Genomic DNA, 21,818 nt, shown 5'->3' on the forward strand with positions numbered 1-21,818 from the left:
AATCAGTATACCTACCTGCATGGGCAGATAACTCTGTAATATAACACAGACTAGGTTGAAGCTAAAGAATACCGTATTCGACCCAATAAGCGCTCATGTCCCTATAAGCACCCCTCCCCCTTTTTGAGGCCTCAATTTCAATTGCCCAGGCATAAATAAGGACCAAAACTACATAAAACGGTATAAGTTTGCAATAATTTTGACTTATTAGCACCTTTTCATTTTTATCAATTTTTTAAGCGCCTTCCCTGGGCGCTTATTGGGTCGAATATGGTAGACATGAGTGTGTGCATTGATCTTTGTATTTACATATATTTAAGGATTCAAACTTGAATAGATTTTTTATGTTATGGAGATATAACACAAAAATCTGAGTGTACTCTAAATAAACCGTGAAGCGGTTTATGATGAGAGTACACTCAGATTTTTGTGTTATATCTCCATAACATAAAAAAATCTATTCAAATTAATCCTTATTATTCAATTTACTAAAGATAATCTCTTCAATATTCAAGATTAATTCATTTTGGGACTCTTTTGTCTATGAAATCATTACGCCGTCATCTCAGCCAATCAGAAGCAACGTTATAAACGGCGACGCCATTTTTTCCTTTATGGGCTGATAAAGTAAATTTTTAAGCCAATGAAAATGCTCGTAGCAAGCAAAATTGAATTATTATTGTATAATTAGTCTTTAACACAAGGTCCTCGCTTTAAAATGTTAAGATTGTTGTGATATTTCTGGACCCAGTTAGGAGTTAAACATAGCATAGAATGTAAAACTGTTACCACTTACATTCTGGACCCAGTTAGGAGTTAAACATAGCATAGAATGTAAAACTGTTACCACTTACATTCTGGACCCAGTTAGGAGTTAAACATAGCATAGAATGTAAAACTGTTACCACTTACATTCTGGACCCAGTTAGGAGTTAAACATAGCATAGAATATAAAACTGTTACCACTATAACATTCTGGACCCAGTTAGGAGTTAAATATAGCATAGAATGTAAAACTGTTACCACTAACAGACTTTTCCAATACCATTTTATCAATATATGCCATGCACAAGTAATAAATGAAATAAAGAGGCATACAATGTTTGTCCCATCCTGTCCCCTTTTATTGTCTCCTGTTTCAATTTAACACCCGTAAAGAAATGTGCAGTAAAGTCATAATCAAATACATGTATTCTATCAAAAGATTCAGCTGTGTATATCACTTCAGCTCATGTAATATGGCAGTGACAGAAATATATGAATACAGTATAATGTAGTCCTTTTATGTTCTATAAACAGGTATGGAAGTATCAGAAATTTATAGAGTTGGTCCTTAGCTTTGATGAATGTTCTATAAACTGGTAATATTCCAAGATTTTTTTTTCCGGGGTTTTCTTCTCTTAGGTCCTATACATGTACTTGAAAATGTAAATTGAAGAAAAGTAGTATTCAGCGGACACCATTATGAAAATTACATTTTTGTAAAGTAAAATTTGTCAAAGAAATTTTCTTTAAATGCTTTGAAAGTTTTTTAATTTGTATAATTTTCTTTGATTATTAAACATGATCTATCACTCTGTCCTGCCATATAAAGAGCTTAACCATGGATATCAAGGGCTACGTACCATTAGGCAAAACACTTCTTAAAGAAGAAATATTAAATAGCCCTAGGCATTAATAAAAGTCACTTTAAAAGGACAAGTTTTCACAGTGAGACCGGATGTTTTAACTGAATAAAATATCCTTGCATCAATATCGGAGGCCTTTGTGTCAATAGACGGAAGGAGATATCTTTTCTGTATTGTCAAACTGTAATATGTCATACAATCCTTGATCATACTGGGCTGCCACGTTTCACGGCCAGTTTAATTTCTTTATCACTTCTAAGCTTATTCATCACTTTTCTCGTCAAGATACTCAAGCAGAACAGATATTCTGTTTTCATATTTTTCCCGTTTCATGTATCAGACTTGGGTCATTTGTTCAGTTGGTCTGTAAGACTGTGACACAGGAAATGAAGTATAATAGAATTTCATGTCTAAGTGCATCTACTCAAAGCTGATAGGTTTCGTGTAACATCAATTAAATAAGCTCATCAGTTGATGTAACATGTGCGTGTGTGCTATTAAAAATTGTCATTCTAGATTCTGCTTGATGCTTTTGATTAAATTTCGTGAACTTTCATGAGAAAAAGGATCAGTTATATTGTTGTCACTTGGAAAAAATTAAAAATTGTCATATTTCATTGTAACAAAAAGGAACTTATCGCCATCGGGTATTCACCAACAGCACGTGAAACAATAAAAATCATTCATGTTGTTATGAGTTACTGTACATAACAAAACACATATTTTTAATACAGGAGAATTGCTTAAATGATAAGACGCTTTCATCAAAAATCAGTTGCACATTTATAGTAAAATATAAAGAAATAATATTCACATTTATAGTAAAATAAGATAAAGAAATAATATGTCCTGACATATCACTACAAGCCCACCACTGGATTATGACTATGAATCTTTTGAGGTACATTTGTCAGGTACTGACCGTAAGTGAATGGTTTTTCTTCGATTACTCCGGCTTTCCTCCACTTCCTCTAAACCTGGTGCATTCTTACCCAGTAAATCACCCAGTCTGTTAATAGGATGTAATACCAAACAAACTAAAACAATCATTTTAATCTGAATCTTTGCACACTGAAACTTTTACAGTAGATTCCAGAAAACAATTCTTTTTTCAAATATTGGAATTTTTGCCAGGAAATTACCCTATATCATGTTATTACATTACTGGTATGTGATTACTGGTGTGTGTATTGGATAATGTCAAAACCAAATTAATGTCAAAACTATTCAAATTACATGAATCACATTGATTATTCCAAATTGACAAGAACAATGCAAAGCTGAATATTTTGATGTAAAAGAGAAAATATTTGTCACATAAAATGACTGTTTATTATTTTGTTGACAGTTTTGGACACCGCTGGGCAAGAAGAGTTCAGTGCCATGAGAGAACAATACATGAGGAAGGGTGACGGCTTTCTACTCGTCTACTCCGTCACAGATCGGCAGAGTTACGAAAACATCGAGAATTTTTACTCACAGATTCTTCGTGTCAAAGACAGGTATATCAACTAGATATCAACCAAAGTTCATCGTGGGAAACCCTTTATTCAATGCTTTATTTTTCAATCAATTTCATATCCACTTAAATGCTAAGCATGAACATATATGGTTTGCCATTATTACAGTAATTTCATATTTCTAAATCATGTTTATCCAGGAAGATCAATGCTTACCATAAAAAGAACTTACATTTTATATATATATATATACCTGGGTATATAAAAAAAAATTGGCATGCTAATCTCAGAAATAAAGTCACACTTGAGATATGAAAGTAGATTTATATGCTATATCTAGTTTAGTGTAGCAATTTACCTGCTGGGCAATGATTGAAGCAATAAATAGATAATTCCACATGATATATATTTACAATATACATTAACCTGAAGGATGGTATATTGATAGATCAGATAAGGTCCTGTGGAGTGAGTGAGTACTGAGCCACCCAAGTCAATGGTCTATATAATCAACAAACATTTAAACTTAATGTATCCAACAATGATTCCTTACCATACACAACCTAAAAATCTATTTATGTGTGTTACATAAAAACATTCAGCTTCAAAAGTATTTGATAAAGTTTACTCCTAAGCAATGGCCTTGTTTGAAAATAAAACTCTGTATTTTGATTTTGTTAATATATACATTTGTATAAAGTGTTTATAATCTAAGAAAAAATCAGAAGACTTATATCCATCAATTTGTCGAAAGCAATCGCAGTCAGACATTTAGACTAACATTTTGTCTAACCATCTTTAAACATGTGATTACTATATAAACATAAAAAAGTGATTATATTGATAATTAATACATTGTACTAACATTTGATATTGATAAAATGAATTGATTTGTTCAGAAAAGTGAAATCTATTTCTTCAAAAATTGAACTTATTACTTTAGTGGAGTAGGGACAATAATCTGCCTTAATGTATGCTGCTGCAGAGAACTTCACCACAATATGGGTAGTTTGTTTCTCCTAAACAAGGGTTGCTATCAACTTGGTGTTTCTTTGTTTAAGGAAATAAATATTTAATATTTATTAGCAGGGTTTATTGTCCTAAGTGGGCACTTGATATTTTATCACCGACCATAAACTAAACTTCAATAAAATCTGTAGCACCTGGGCTAATTATCTCCTGGGTGGATATTTGGGCATTAAGGGGATATAATCTGGTGTTAACTTAGGGGAGATAATTTGGTGTATATTGCTGTGTATTGAATGACGAGAACTAAAGTTGTGTTTATAAGAGGAGATAAGATATTGCTTGATAAGTAAGTGTGGTTAGACTAGCATTATATGTAAGCCTAAAAATAGATAAAATAGAAGAAGAAGAAGATTAATTGTAAAGTACATTTTGTAATTGATTTTTATGTCTTTGTAAAGATTTTCCTAAAATTTTCAAATGCATTTGTACATGTAGATAATCAATTTAGACAGCTTTACTATTTGTTCATGGTCTTCCATTATTCTTTGTAGAGATAACTATCCCATGGTACTGGTCGCTAACAAAGTGGATTTGGTAGCTCTCAGAAAGGTCTCCGACGAACAGGGCAACAACTTGGCTCGACACCTTAGGGTAAGTCTTTGTGTTTCTCTAATGAGTAAAACGAGTTCACATGGACAAGAAGGACTGAAGGTCAGAATATTGGTTAGTTCATTGTAAATACTAAAACTTTGACAATGTTAATCAATTATAGTTTGGCCTGACAATTCTTTATAACCTACTCTTACCCAAAGAAGAGTTATCATATTCATGCCATAGATTTAGATACTTATAGATTGTTCCCAATCCATGTGTTCCATACATATAACAGTTGTTTTATCATTTGATTGTAAAAACTAAAAACTAACAACTAGATGACAGTACATTTAAGTGGGTTTTTTTTCAAATTTAGTATTCTCTGTTTACAGTTACAATATATAGAAACAAGTGCCAAAGATCCACCACTGAATGTCGATAAGGCTTTCCATGAACTTGTCCGAGTTATACGCAGTCAACCCCAGGACCCGAAGAGGGAACGCCGACACACGGGGAAGAAACGACGATGTACTATACTGTGATAAATCTCTTTAGTTAATGTTGTTATTGTATCTACAGTAAACCAATACGTCTTCACATGCAATTTACTTTTTGTGAATTTCACGATTAAAATTCCTGATTGAGGATAATGATGAACAGTTTTGTTCGTTGAAGAAAATAACTAACAGTTACAAAGAAACAAAAAAATTATATTCGTGGAAGAATGTTGGTTCATAGAAACAAGTTGTTAAGGCCTGGTCAACTTAATGTTAAAATTAACAAAACCTAATTATACAATGTATACTTTTTGGTTTTGAGTGTATATATAAAAAGCTAAAAATTATGTTCATATAAACTGTCTATGTTGTTTGTAATGAATGAACAATGGTAGATTTTAATGGATGGTGAATTATTTGAAATGAGTTAATATGATATTGATTGTTTTTAATGGAAGATGAATGAATGAATGAATGAATGAATGAATGAATTTCATTCATTGAATTATTGATGGATCGAAAAGAATGGATAATGATAGATTTTAGTAGATGACAAATTGTCTTGTTGGTTGTGTATCTAATGTATCATGCTTTTACTGTAACAGGAGCTCAATAGTTATCTCCCTTGCACTGTGTAACAAATTACTCAATATTTTTACAAATTCCCACCAATTAAAAAGTTTAAACAGATGCAGATCTTCAAAATGAAATCTGCTTTTTAAATTCTCCAAAATTACATTTTTTGTGATCAATATTTTTATGTTTTTTAAACGAGAATGATTGAAACATCAGTCTTGTCAATCAGCAGCTCCTACATAGTATACAGTATCCTTCCAGATGTTTTAGTTTTAGAAATTCTGCTTACAAGATCAATGGTAATTGATTTTCAATATTCAATAAAGATTTTATCAAACTATGTGCAATACATAATGAAGGAAAAATATTTCTGTTACAAAAGTTCTGTTACATACAGTACCAGATATGTTAAAATTTGCTGACAATTTCTCTCTTAGATAACATTCGAAAAGGCAATTAATGAGTTAGATAAATACACAAGTTGATAAATTATATATACTGATGCCTGTTTTTGTACTTTATGTATATTTGAAAAAATGCATATGTAACACAGTTTTTGGAGGGCAATGTATATAAGAACAAAAAAGTACTTTAATAGTAAAATTGTTGGTTAAATATCAGGTATTCAAGTTGTAATTGATAGTGAGATGAAGTTAATAAAAAGTATTATAATCTACATGCCAAAATGATTTTATTTTATAAGTTTAATATTATGAAAACTGCTAAAATTCTACTGTTCAAAAGATAATGTCTGCTACTTTTTAACACTGATTATGATAATGTTATAATACATGTATAACACTTATATAAGTTTATTGGTTTGTATAATTAATGAAAATTAACCTAATGGTGCTGAGATCAAAACAATGCCAGTTATATGGAATGGTGAACATTTTATAGGCAAACATTTCACTTACAAGATTTTTAAAAAATAAAAGTTTTCCTTGTTAAAATTTCTTTTATCTAAACTCCCTCTGTAAGTTTGTTGTTTTATATGACTTACGGTTTTTGATCATAAACAAATGTGTTGTTATTAGTTATTGTTTATAAGTCACTTTAATGATCATTAAAAATACTGATATGGATAGAGATACAGCATGGTATACATGTATGTTCATCATATTTATAAAGTTTAAAGGGACTTTATAATGAGATAATTTTATTTTGTACGGTCACATTCCCAATTTAGTTGCGGGTTATTTTTTCTTTCCTTTTATTTCAATCTTGTTGGATTATTGTGTTTGTACAAGATTGATAAGGTAAAGATGTTGAAATTTCTTGTTTTTCTCGCTACAAAGTTTTTCCGGAAATGATAGTGTATCTAGTAATGTATGAATTTAATTGTGCATTTGCAAAACCAGCATGATACGAGTATCATACATTGTTGTCATGTTATTTGTTTTTGGCTCAAATTGCTCTTCAATGTAGAAATTTTTTTTAACGTTTTATGAAAGTATAGAGTACCTAGGAAAGAATTTTAAACATTCAGAACAATTTGCTGTTCTTTCATTATTGAAAGACTTGAATCTCCAGTTGGTGGACTACGACTGGTTTTAATCAACATTCTCTGTTAATTTAACGGTAGAAATGTTTTAAGTGGTTAAATACTTATTATTTTAGAGATATCCCTTATTTTGAGTAATCAGTATGCTTGATGTCAGCTGGTCTTTAGAGTATCGACAGTTTGTAATAATTTCTGTGCATCAATTATTGACATTGATATTAATTCTGAAGCTGATAATTCTGTACATGATTCGGGTATGAAGTTATGTTACATATTTTTGATGATTTATTACGGAGAACATGATAGACATGTTAAAGTGCTGTAGACGGGTAGTATAGGCTGTCGATTGTTGATCTCATATTTGTAGTGTATATTTATTATAATGTTGGAGTCCTAAGATTTTATTTAGGTTTTCCTCCTAAATAACACAGAATCTGTAGACTGTGTAAACTGAGCGTGTCAGTCTCTATGATTAGTGTACAACTGAGGCATTGGATTGAAGTCATCTTTGGCCAGAGCATATACTTTGTAATGTATGTGTGTTGAAGTACCATCATATCAAGGAACGTTCGGAAGCTTTGATGGATTTGTCAAAATGATATCACATCAGTTCTGTCCAGACTCATCTACTCTGTTTCAATAATGGGAGCTAGGAGCTTTTCAATCAAATCAGACAGGAACAACAAAAAATGTACAGTGATTTTCAGTTGTAGAAGTACCAGATTTAAAAAAAATCTTATTATTTTGGCCGACCAAACAAATACATCTCAACTGGGAATAAGGAATTTACCATATTATAATTGGTCAGGGAAATAAGGAATTGGCCAATCAAACACCATATTACAACTGGTCTGGGAAATAATGAATTGGCCAATCAAACACCATATTACAACTGGTCAGGGAAATAACGAATTGGCCAATCAAACACTTTATTACAACTGGTCAGGGAAATAACAAATTGGCCAATCAAACACCATATTACAACTGGTCAGGGAAATAACGAATTTGCCAACTGGTTCATCAGTAATTGTAGGAAATACCTAGCATGAAAAGCTACAAGCATAAAAATTACGGATAGTTTATAGAATTGTGAAATGTAATGAGGAAAATATTTTGTCATTGTGTAGAATACATTATCATGAGAAAATGATTTGATTTGTTATATTGTGTCAGATATTGTTATGTATTGTTGAAATTTTATGATTGTTTCATTGTTGAAATTGATAACAGATTTTATGATGATATGGCATACTTTGTACTTAGTGAAATTTTGCAGCCTGTGTATTTTATAGATTGTTTATTTTGTATATACCGGTATCATGCAAGTAGTAGATACTTAACATTATCATGCAGAAGAGACATATTTCTGCGTGGTATCAAGAAGTATAAAGACAATGAGAATGTCTTAATAATTAAAATTATAATAATTCTGTATGTTACATGTTTTCAAAGGCGACACATACAGTTACACAAAGCTGATATTTTTTTTTTTAAACAAAACCAAACTAGTCTATTTTCCATTCATTTATTTGTGCTTTTATAGCCACATGTATCTGTCATTTATTGAAACTACATTTACAGTTTATGAAATTGTACTTATTTAGGAGCAAGTCTCGTTCAAATTTTTGGGTAGATACATTTTAATTACAATTAAAATGTAATGAAATATGTAAGAATTGATTTGAATTGGTGTATTAAAATCTTTTTATAGCCAAGAAAACAAAATATTCTTTTGGAATAAACCTATGATTTGATTTGTACAGAGTTGATTTTAACTAATATGGTCAGATATATATGATATAACTTGGTTCACCAAAATTCCTTTACCAACAATCCAAACATAGACCTATACAAAATGAAACAGTTACATAAACATCAGATTTAGTGCTTAACTGGTAGAATAAAAAATACTATATTTGTCAAGCCAGAGTTAGCATATATCTAATAAATGACTGCCAACTCGCTGTTTTGATGTTCGTTCTTGTGTAACTGTTTGTATGGTAACATCTGATTTTGAATCAATATGAACAGAATTTGGAATGGAGTTTTTGCAGCTAGGATGCAGGTTTAGCAGCAAGGCTGTGTTCAATCAAGACTACTGACGGTAAAAAGTTGAGAATTTTTGGTATTGATCACTGTTGGTGGTAGACAATTCGGTACATGTATAATGGACATTGGTGTCCTAGTGATTTGAAGCAGTATTTTATACATTTATATTCCACATACCATGCTGAACGGTCCTGTTAATTTACAATTAGCTCACAACATATTTTTGTTAATATTCTTATTTCCTGCTTTTTACATATAATCCTGTGATTCTGACTTTATCCATATTGTATTTACAAGAGATGGCTGTTATCTGCCCAGTATATATATATCTATTTAAGTCAGAATCATTTGGGTTATGCATTTTTATGAATCGTAGATTTACATATTTTAGTTTTTTTGCTGCTTTTACATCCCTTTATGTAAGTGTATGGTTATATAATCATTCCAGACCTGTTTTTAGCTCATGTTTTCTATTCTTTTTAAAGATGCTCAATGTTCATGCTGTTGTCAAGCCTTAGGGGAAAAAAACCTATAAATATGAGTTGTCTTCAGCTCGATAGTAGTGGTACACCAAACAACTCTTTATTAATCATTAATTAAAGACTCCAATCTTTTCTCTTCACAAAATTAGATAAATCTCTGTGTGATGTTTTAATTCCTACTGGTGAGATATGTGGAACAGGAGTCAATATTTGGTACAATCACTGGGAACAATAGCCAGAGACCCTAGAGATTTAGTGCTGTAGATAACCCCCTCACTTCCTTGGGCCAGATGGTACAGTAAGATTATGTTGCAGTTTATTATCTTGTCAACATTTCCTTTGAATTACTAACAGAAACACCATTGGTGACCAACTATGAGAAATAGAGAAAACCTCTACTTCCCCACGTGGGTCCGAGAAACGAGGTCAACTTCTAGTCAAAAAGTTTTTCTCAGAATAGATTTTTAAAGTATTGGTCTTTAAAATTCCTATCCTTTGATGAAGGGGAGCAAAGGCCAAAAAAAATGTCTGTTTAGGGTTACCCGACCGACCCTAATTTTTTACCCCCGACCCTATTTTTTTTCCACTTTACTATGAAAAAAAAATTAAAAAGTCAGGATTTCAATCTCAGACTCCGGTTCCGGCCATCAATTTAGAGTGAAAGACACTAAACAAAAATAAAAAAGATTTAAAAAAAAAAAAGAAAACTCCCAACCAACCGACCCTATTTTTCTTTGCCAATGTAACCCTAAACCCTTTTTGGGTTAATTTGTACAGTAGGTCACTCTGGTTACCAGTAACTGAAGAGTTGTGTCCAAATATGGAAATGTAGAAAATTGCCATAATGTTAAAACAGCAAGGTGATCGCTACAGGTCCTCTGGTTGGCATTTCATCAATACTGCTTAAAATTATATATGTAAGAATCCTAATTAATATTCTGTGATACCCTTATGTAGAGACATGTATGTTGGCAAGAGCCAAATTTTGTAATAAAATTAATTGTTATGGTTGTCAAAATGAACTAATAGAATGAATATGTCCATAACTTTTCACGATGATTGTGAATAAAATAATGAAATGTTTTGAAAATTGTTCAAGTTTTATCTCTCTAGCCATGCTTCTCTTAAAGCACGACATCTTTATTGGGGAACTTCGGTCTCGAGTCTACCAACCTTTCAGCTCCTAAGTTTGCAAGTAACCAAAACAGCTATAGAAGCAGTCCTTGAAAGTAGAATTGCAATATAGTTTACATATTCAAAGTAACCTTGTTACAAATATATTGTAGTCATAGCAGATATTGTATGGTTACGATGTGTAACAGATGTGCAATACTCAATGGGATACTATCTGTCATTTTATCCATCCCTGGGCTTGTCATAGAATTATACAGTTCACTCCATCTCCCCGCAATTTTCAAAGGAAATTTCTCTGCAGGCCCATGATTGGTCATGCAGTTTTCTTGTGAACTGCCATCAGTTTTACTACGAGATAGTCCTGTGGTGGATATAATGACAGTGAAAGTAACCCCTAGAGTATATATGATGGCAAGATATGGGTTGCTAGATTAGATAGTAAATGGATGCATGTTTTACTTAGTAAATGTTTATACGTACAATTAAGTTTTAGGAGCGAATATAAACTGCCACAATTTTCTCAAATAAATGTAGAGGTTAAGAAGAACCAAAGTCTTGATCACGAAATAGATAATCGTGAATAAGTCATAACACTAAATTATCAAGCTGTCGTGAAAAAAAGTTTGTTTAGAGTAGTTTAAAAGTGGTATGATGAAAATAGCTGGCAGAATATATTGTCAGATGTAGAATATTATGGAAGCGTATTGGGCTCGCATTAGAAAATATTAATCAGGAGAATGAAAATTTCTTACCAGTATTTATGGCGGCCATCATCAGATGGTGAGCTATTAATATGGCTTTTTGTCTGTGGTCCGTCCATTAACAATTCTTGTTATTGCTATTTCTCAGAAATTCCGGAAGAGATCATTCTCAAATTTCATTTGTAGGTTCCCCTAGGACCCTAGTTGTGCGTATTGGTCAACAAGATGGCCGCCAGGCAGCCATCTTGGATTTTGATAGTTTTAAGTTTATTATCAATATTTCTGAAAAAGTACTTAAGGGATCATTCTCAAATTTCATATGTAGATTACCCTTGGGCGCTAGTTGTGCATAGCGTATTCTGGGACCGATCAGTCCATAAGACGACCGACAAAAGGCATCATCTTGAATTTTGATAGATGAAGTTTGAAAAGTAGAGAAAAAATCCATCCGATATTTATCAGACATAGATCAATCTTTGGTGGGCGCCAAGATCCCATTGGCATCTCTTATTATTTTTTTGTTTAAATGGCAGCCATTGTTTAATTATTTGGCGACCCCCAGATAATTATATGGCTGCCACCAAACAAAACATTTTCGTTCTCCTGAAAAATATTTTCCTTAGATGCGTGCCCAATACGCTTCTATTGTCAGACGATATGAGAATATTTTCTCTCATACATATTCTGTGTTTGCATATTACAGAATTATCTGCCCATGCGGGTAGGTATTGATTGTGGCATCATGTTATTCTTTTCAGAGAAAACAACCTGAATTGCGCCCACAAAATAATTACGTCACGGTGGATACCTATCCGCAAGGGAGCTAACTCTGTAATATGCAAAGACCGATGTAATACTTGCTGGTCCCTGAATTTCGAACTTGTCTTCCAGTTCTAAATTTAGTGGCAACAGAAGAACATACAACATGCACATCTAACCATAGCTGTTTGGCTGTAGACATTTTCTCTCTCTACATATGTACCGTATTACTGTGTCATGGTTTATGACTCGGTCGGCCATTATTTCAGAAAAAGTATGATTATTAACAAACCATATAAGATGTGACAATGGGAATACTCTCAATCGATCTATAGACCTTGACAGTATTACATATATATTAAGAGAAAAATGTCAATAGAGCCAAACGCCTATGGTCTAACAGCCAATGCCATACAGCAATATTTACTCGGTAACCTTGAAGATGAAAAATCATGTACAAGTATTTTCATGTTATGCAGTATAAGGACTTAATAAAAACAAACACAATATATAAACTAGAATACTTTTTAATCTTCCTGTTAGAAAAGGGAGACAAACAGAAGTTATATTGCAAAATGACAAGGACAGATACACGAGTGTTGTCTGTCCTTGTCCAACAGTCTGCTATAGAGCTGGTCCTACTCTCCTGGCCTCAGTACTCACAAATGCAATCGGCCTGCTTGACCTCAGTACTCAACTTGCACTGGGCCTGCTTTGCCACAGAACAAGCTGTGTAACGGGCTTCTAATATTCAGTTTCAGCAGATAGTGTAGTTAATTCTGTTGTAAGAAGTCAACAGTCATCCCTGTAGTCATGTTGTTATATAGGTACGAAGATTAACATCATGTACACAAAACATCTCGGCAAAGGAGAAAACGAGAACTGAAAAATGGATACATCACATGCAATACTGCTCTCTATGTACCAAATTCTGTAAAATGAAAACAGATCAACTCAAAAAAGTTCTCAAAAAATGTTCAAACTATACGCAAGACAATATTCGTGTATAGTGGTGAAAACAAATCCTCTATTGGTATTTTCCATCATACTAAGCAGAAACTACAGTCATAAAAGGTTATATGATTTGACAAATGTCTACATTGCATATTACTTCATCAACAAAGAAAATGCCCTGTCAAACGGTGGCGAGGCGAGCCAAGTCTTGAACATCACAAACACATACACAATCTACAGTGGTAAAATGACATAACAAAAAAAGACTAATTATTCCTCTTGGGTAATGAGGTAGTTGATATCAACTCTATGCCTGCCTTGGTCGTAAAGGAAACACCAAGTTAGAATGCTGCTCTGTAAATCACGGCATCTTCTTAATCTTATTTCATGACAGACTTGGCAAATGGATTATATATCAGTACTGGCCATACCAAACCCGTCACTAGGATCCAAAAAAGTTACAGGCATGTAAGGATTCTATTTCAAATCGTCTATCAGTTCTACTCATCCTCAGGTGAAGTTCAGTTTGAAAAAGAACATAAAATGCATCTTGCTGTACAGGGTAGCACAAAATTGGGTCAAAGACTTCTAACTAAGGTACACAGGGTCCAAGACTTGGCTCTTTGCAATTGTGTAATATCCATACTAAAATGAAATGGGTATTGTTTACAACGCTGGGAATGAAAACTAGCACAATATTGTATAACCCAACTACCAGTAATGGTAAAACAGTGAACTTCAACATCGACTCTTGAAGACTTAAAAACGCAAAATTGTAAAAAAAAAAAAAAAAAAAGTTTATGCAAGTTGATTTTTTTTAAAGTATTTTTTTTCCAGTAATTTTTTTTACCCAAATTGAATCAACTTTAAAACATTCAACATCATTCAATATTAGATACCATCTTCGGCACATATCAGTTGCTAGAATTTAATTCAATAACGAAAAGAAAAAATTGCTAGATACAAATGCTTCAATGTATAATTATATATATATAGATCATAGTTTTTACACAAAATGTCAACGATTGTATTGACAATACAGTACATATACGTTGGTAATAACAAAAAAGAAAATTGATGAATTCTTGCTAATCTTTCCATATTTAGTTAAGTGTCCACATTATCTCCCGTGATATTAGGACCAGATGATGACAGCTATCCTCTAACAGTGCAACACTTTGCACATCTTCTATTTGAACCTTTCAAGAAAAGGCATCAAAATGGTACTGCCATCTTTTGAATTAAGTTGAAATTACTTGGAGGAAACACATTGCAGAAGGTGAAACTCCTGTTCTCTACAGGGTAACACATAAATCTCAGTAATATAATCCCTGCCCCTTTTTTTAACAAAATCATTATTGGAAAAGAAAATGACATGATATAGTACAAGTTGAGGAGGACCTAGTTTTGCAGTATGTGTTTTAAATTGAAATGCCCATTTCCATTTTGTCCACTTTCCCAGAGTGTGTGCTTGACTGCTTCGTTCTCAACGAGTATTTATAGCACTGAGAACAATATAACAACAGAGCAGAGAGCTGCAATGCTCAGGTAAAACCATTAAACATTACACTCTCTGATAAAACATTTGAAAGCGAAGAAGTCAAGCAGACACTTAAAACATATAATGAACAATTAATATGCAGGCAAAACGATTTTGTGACCTGATATAGAATTGGCTAATTGCTGGAAGTGGTTCAGATTTTGTTATTTTTTTTTCTATTTTCCTCTTTAATAATATTAACCGGACAAATAAAAATGCCCATATTAAACAGGTCATAAAAATTCTAACAAAAAATCCTCAACAAGTATCAAAAATAAATTTTATTACAAAAAAAGACCATAGCATATTTGAAAACATCAACAATGGTCTAAAATTTGTTCCAACTTAGTACACTAGGTATAATAAATATATCTCTCTCACCCTTCCGCAAAACCTCCAAGTTGGTCACACGAAATACCCACTCAATTCTGAGCAAGAGAAGATCTAATAGAATGCAGTGAATTATTTTGATGCCTTTGACATAACAAAGGACGATTTGATAAATCATGTCAAAAAATTGACATGAAACACTGGGAGAGAATGAGAGCAGCTTCAAGGACATTATTTTTAAGATCAAGATAAAAAGGAAGGAAAGAATTTTATCATTTCGCAGCCAACTTGTTCTCATGTTTCACTTATCCCAACCCTCGGATGTTTTAGGGTCAAATTCACTTGTGAGCAGCTTGGCTTACATCGGTGGTTTGCCATTCTGTTCTCGCTGACTAGGCCTACGTTTAGGTGGAATTGACGAGTTGGATACTAGCTGCCGTACACGTCGCTGGGCTGCCTGCATGGCTTGAAAATGGCCTATAATGGACACTGGTACCTCTCCGTCCTCTGAAGGATTTTGATTGTTAAGTTCTGGCAGGTTAACAATAGCACCACTTACTCTCTGTATTTCACGAACCTGTTAACAAAGTTTTAACATAACTCATTTCATCTATCAAAAGAAGTTGATTTTCTATCAGTTATATTACAACAGAAACTCAAAAATATTCAAAAGTTTTCAATTTAAGACCACCCACTGCTGCAAACAAGAGGCCCATAGGCCTTAACACTCACCTGAGTTTGAAAGACATATAAACACTAATATTCTGGCCCATGAAGTTGGTCAGTGATTTTATAAATTTGACTTTTTAATCTATGAAGAGTATTTGCTTCCATGAACCCTGTGAACTCAGAAGATTTTTTTAGATTTAAAAGTCATTTTGACCCTGTTTGGCCCCATCCCTCTGGTCCCCCAGGGGGTCAGCGAGGAGGGATATGGATGTTAAAAATACTACATCTCAAGCTAATAATTCTAATCAAGTTTGACTCATTACCTATGAAAATTGAGCAAATAATGTTTATATGTTTTTCATATATTTATAAAGTAAATTTGAACCCCTCCCCAGGGGGAAACGCAAGACCCCAGAGTCATATAATTCACAATTTAGAAAAATGTTTTTAAGTTTTAGCCTATTTGACCCCTTTCGGCCTGCCCCTCTGCCCCTAGGGGATTAGCCAGGAACAATATGGATATGATATTAAAATGCTATCTCAGGCTTATAATTCTAACCAAGTTTGACTAATTTCCTATGAAAATTGAGCAGAAAATGATCAAAAATGAATTTTTCCTATATAAACTGTAGTAATTTGACCCCCTCCCCAGGGGAAAACGCGAGACCCCAGGGTCATATAATTCACAATTTTTGTAAAGGACCTGATGACCATTAATTTTTTATAAAGGACCTTAAAACCATTCCATCTATGAAGAGTATGATTCTACAATTTCCAAAATTTCATCAGAAGATTTGTGAAGTTTAGCCAATTTGACCCCGTCAATAAGGCCCCTGGGGATCAGTCATTGAAAATTTGTTAATAGGATTCAATGGCCATCTCATACTGACAATATCCGACTCATTTCCTATTACAAATGACCAAATAATGCTCCAAAAAGTATTTTCCCTATATAAACTATAGTAAACCTAACCCCCCCCCCCTCCCCAGGGTCATATAATTCAGTTTTTGTAAAGGACCTTAAGACCTATCTATCTATGAACAGTATTTGATTCCACCATATCTGTGAGTAGAGAAGATTTTTGAAATTTTAGTCAATTTAACCTCTTTTGGCCCCTCCTACAGCCCCCAGGGGGGTGGGGACCATATGATTCACAATTTTGATTGACCTTATGCCTTGGAAGGTTTGTGCAAAATTTCATTGAAATTGCTTCAGCAGTTTTGGAGAAGAAGTTAAAAATGTAATTTGTTTACAGACATACGACGGACAAAAGGCGATTAGAGTAGGTCACTCGAGACTTTGTCTTAGGTGACCTAAAAAGTTTCAAAAATACCTACTAATTTCAATCTTCTTATTTAGCTATTAAGTCATATAAAAATTATTTTCATGCCTTGCTAAGTGAATTATTACAGAGCATTCAAAATCCATTTATACTTACATTCTGATCACCGTCTGTTACATTTATACTTACATTCTAACCACCCTTTCCGTTACATTTATACTTACATTTTGACCACCCTGTCTGTTACATTTATACTTACATTTTGACCACCCTGTCTGTTACATTTATACTTACATTCTAACCACCCTTTCCGTTAAATTTATACTTACATTTTGACCACCCTGTCTGTTACATTTATACTTACATTCTGACCACCCTTTCCGTTACATTTATACTTACATTCTGACCACCCTGTCTGTTACATTTATACTTACATTCTGACCACCCTTTCCGTTACATTTATACTTACATTCTGACCACCCTGTCTGTTACATTTATACTTACATTTTGACCACCCTTTCCGTTACATTTATACTTACATTCTGACCACCCTGTCTGTTACATTTATACTTACATTTTGACCACCCTTTCCGTTACATTTATACTTACATTCTGACCACCCTGTCTGCTACATTTATACTTACATTCTAACCACCCTGTCTGTTACATTTATACTTACATTCTGACCGCCCTGTCTGTTACATTTATACTTACATTCTAACCACCCTGTCTGTTACATTTATACTTACATTCTGACCACCCTGTCTGTTACATTTATACTTACATTCTGACCACCCTTTCCATTACATTTATACTTACATTTTGACCACCCTGTCTGTTACATTTATACTTACATTCTAACCACCCTTTCCGTTACATTTATACTTACATTCTGACCACCCTGTCTGTTACATTTATACTTACATTCTGACCACCCTTTCCATTACATTTATACTTACATTCTAACCACCCTGTCTGTTACATTTATACTTACATTTTGACCACCCTTTCCGTTACATTTATACTTACATTCTAACCACCCTGTCTGTTACATTTATACTTACATTCTAACCACCCTTTCCTTTACATTTATACTTACATTCTGACCACCCTTCCCAATGATCCGTCCAATCATACCCTTAGGAACCATTATTTCTGATCTCAGATGAACATCCTCCATTCTGGAAAAGCCTCCTTCCTTCTTGATGCGATCGAAAATTTGGAAGTGTGCCTACAATAACAATATTTAACATCCGAATTCAAGTCATTGCCCTGTCTTATTTCAGGGGAGAAAAGTACAGAATTCCCGTCAAATGTAACATCACAACTTCAGCTATTCAAAGATGAAGCCACTTTCTATCCACTCAAAGAGGTAAATGTAGCAAACATCAAATAAAATACAGAATCCCAATTCATTAGATACCCTTTGCTATGAATAATTTATGATTATGGCATCAGACTGGGGCGGTTGTTTTATTTTCATCACAGTGAAACTGTTCCAAGCTTCCAATCATCATATACCATATCATGATTGAACAAATTATAATTCAATGTCTTAGAACTTTCACAACACACAGGATTTTCTTCCACCATCTATAAAATTATATAATTACATGCAGTAATTTGTAGTACAAACAATATTGTTATGTGCACAATTTTCTTTCATTTGCTCTGTGTGGTTTTTTTCCAGCATATCGTTAATATTGAATTTTTTTTCTTTTCCAAGTCCAAGAAGTTTTTTTGATGCTCTTTGGGAGCAATCCACATATTTTCAAAAGATAGAAATGACTATCTCTTAACTGTCAGAAAACAGGAAATTCACGTTTGCTGTGTCAAGTTCTACCCAATATAATTATTCATGTCTTAAGTTTCATGACAAATGGCAATATCCAAAGCAGTTTGCATTTATCCAATTCAGAAACTTTTTGAAATGATTATAGCCATCAGACTGGGGCGGTTGTTTTATTTTCATCACAGTGAAACTGTTCCAAGCTTCCAATCATCATAGACCAAATCACAGCGAGGTTGAACAAATTATATTTCAATGTCTATTAATTTTCAGAGAAATTTTTACATTACCCTGATAATCTTGTTTGCACTATAAACTTGCATGACAAAGGGAACATCCAATATTTTCTTTTTGTATTGATAACAAAATACCCGTTTGCTCCTAGATTTCTATTGTCTAAAAAAATTTGTGCATAATTTTCTTTTAGGTATATCAACTTATTGCAGCATTTTTTCCATAAATCATCCATTTTTTGATATTTCTAAGTTGAAGAGACTGACCTATTTCGCGATCATTTGAGTGATTCTCCAATTTGTTCTTGTGGCCTTGGTAATGAAACAGCCGAACACTATCTTTTCATATGTCCTTTATTTAATGAACAAAGATCATCACTCAGAACCAAAATACATAACTCTAATATCCCCCACTCGCATTTTAACGCAAAAACTCTACTGCATGGCTGTGACAATTGTGATGAAGAAAAAAATACATATTTATTGCAATGCATATCAGAATATATATCTGAAACTAAAAGATTTTTTTAGATTTTTCTACTATGATAGGTTGGGGAGATACACTAATAATAATATTCATTCATAATGTAATGTTAAATGTTAAAATATTTTGTTGATAATTGTACTATACCGGATTTGTTTGGAGATGGCTAATATAGGCTTTGCCTGTTGCCAAATCCATTTGCATATTATTTACAATAAAATTTGTTGAAATGAAATGAAGAGACTGACTTTATTACATAGATGCACTAAGAGATAATTGGAGGCACTCCGCATATTTTTATCAGATACAAATGACTTATCTTTCAACAGTCAGAAAAATGGAAACCTTACAATCTATCTGTAAATTTGGTTTCAGACTGGGGCGGTATATTTATCGTCAAAACAGCTGAAACTGTTCCAAGCTTCCAATCATCACAAACCTAATAAAACTCTCACGAGTCAGTCTTGCTGCCTCAATCTATAATATATTGGGAGTTGATTGGTGCAAATTGAACAGTTCTACACCCTATACTGATTGATCATTACCAGCAAATATTAAGGGACTTATCAGCACTACTGACCAAAAAATCATCCTTAATTTAAGTAGTAACAACCTAAATACAATATCCACATCCATTTGAACGTGTATACATATACCTAACTTACTACAGCAACACAACATAACTTCACTTCAGTTTTCTCCATCTTCCAGATTCATTGTGGTAGAAGTGTAATTAATCATGCATTTTTAAGTTTCATGACCAATGACAATATCCAAAGCAGTTTGCAATTATAAAATCCCATTCAGAGAAACTTTTTGAAATGATTATAGCCATCAGACTGGGGCGGTTGTTTTTTTTTCATCACAGTGAAACTGTTCCAAGCTTCCAATCATCATAGACCAAATCACAGCGAGGTTGAACAAATTATATTTCAATGTCTATTAATTTTCAGAGAAAATTTCCCCCGATAATCTTATTTGCACTAAAACTTGCATGTCAAAGGGAACATCCAATATTTTCTTTTTGTATTGATACCAATATACCTGTTTATTGCCTATAAAATTTGTGCATAATTTTCTTTTAGGTGTATCAACTTATCGCAGCATTTTTATCATCATTTTTTTCAGTAAATCATCCATTTTTTAATATTTCTAAGTTGAAGCGACTGACTTTATTACATAGATGCACTAAGAGATAATTGGAGGCACTCCCCATATTTTTATCAGATAAAATGACTTATCTTTTAAGTCAGAAAAATGGAAACCTAACAATCTATCTGTAAATTTGGTTTCAGACTGGGGCGGTATATTTATCGTCAAAACAGCTGAAACCGTTCCAAGCTTCCAATCATCACAAACCAAATAAAACTCAAGAGTAGATCTCCATAACATATTGGGAATTTATTGGTGCAAATTGAACAGTTCTACACTCAATACTGATTGATCATTAACAGCAAATACATTTAGGGACATATCTAATACTAATTTTGTCCAAAAAATAATAGTCCTTATTTGAAGCAGTAGCAACCAAAATAAAATATCACCATTTGTTTGAATGTGTATATACAAAGAGTTAATTCTGAAAACTAACTATAGTAACACAACATTAAATTCACTTTCTGTCTTCCATGACAGATTCATACTGGTAATAGTGTGATTATTCATGGTCATTTTAGCTTTCTTTGAAAATCTATTCAATTCTTATTGATCCAGATCAGAGAAACCTTTATAAATGATGAATAAACTTTCAGAGTGGGGCAGTTGTGTTAATGTCATCCCAGTTTAAACTTTTCCACTTTGCAATCATCATTAAGCACAAATTCCCCACTCTAATCTGTCACCAAAGTTGAACATAATTCGTGTTCAAAACCTCTGCTCACAGGTGGTGCACAAATTATGTGGCACAAAGATCACTTTTTCCTGGATATTCTAGAACATTCAACCCTTTTCAACATATCATTCTCAAGCTTTACCTGGAATTCAGCCTCTGGAGAGCCTGTAATTATACACCGCCTCTCCTGGATATTTTGACCATTCCTCTCTCCATTGGATTCCTTTGCATTTGGCTGGATAATCTATAATATAGTATTGACAACATCAGCGCTACAGACAGTATCATCAATGTTAGTGCGTAACTGAAGTTCTAGGAAATATTTACTATAGGCAGTCAGGACATCAGCTTT

The 21,818-nt window shown here is 33.1% G+C and overlaps 2 protein-coding genes across 5 annotated transcripts in view; one reads left to right on the top strand and one right to left on the bottom strand.

Moving 5' to 3' along the window:
* LOC138314641 (ras-related protein M-Ras-like) overlaps window positions 1-10,849 on the top strand; it is a 28,767-nt gene extending 17,918 nt beyond the window's left edge. The window contains exons 2-4 of the mRNA XM_069255077.1: window positions 2,977-3,130; window positions 4,609-4,708; window positions 5,044-10,849. Coding sequence (XP_069111178.1) covers window positions 2,977-3,130; window positions 4,609-4,708; window positions 5,044-5,193 — 404 coding nt within the window. The 3' untranslated portion in view covers window positions 5,194-10,849. The remainder of the gene's footprint in view (window positions 1-2,976; window positions 3,131-4,608; window positions 4,709-5,043) is intronic.
* Window positions 10,850-12,864: 2,015 nt separating this feature from the next.
* The window catches only part of LOC138314642 (insulin-like growth factor 2 mRNA-binding protein 2), a 58,667-nt gene continuing 49,713 nt past the window's right edge, over window positions 12,865-21,818 (bottom strand). For all 4 annotated transcript variants that reach the window (XM_069255082.1, XM_069255080.1, XM_069255081.1 and 1 more), the window contains 3 exons: window positions 21,609-21,710; window positions 18,229-18,360; window positions 12,865-15,754 (listed from right to left, as the gene is read on the bottom strand). In XM_069255082.1, the coding sequence (XP_069111183.1) occupies window positions 15,536-15,754; window positions 18,229-18,360; window positions 21,609-21,710 (453 nt within the window). In that variant the 3' untranslated portion in view covers window positions 12,865-15,535. The remainder of the gene's footprint in view (window positions 15,755-18,228; window positions 18,361-21,608; window positions 21,711-21,818) is intronic.

Source organism: Argopecten irradians, chromosome 2, assembly GCF_041381155.1.
Source record: "Argopecten irradians isolate NY chromosome 2, Ai_NY, whole genome shotgun sequence".
Taxonomy (NCBI): domain Eukaryota; kingdom Metazoa; phylum Mollusca; class Bivalvia; order Pectinida; family Pectinidae; genus Argopecten; species Argopecten irradians.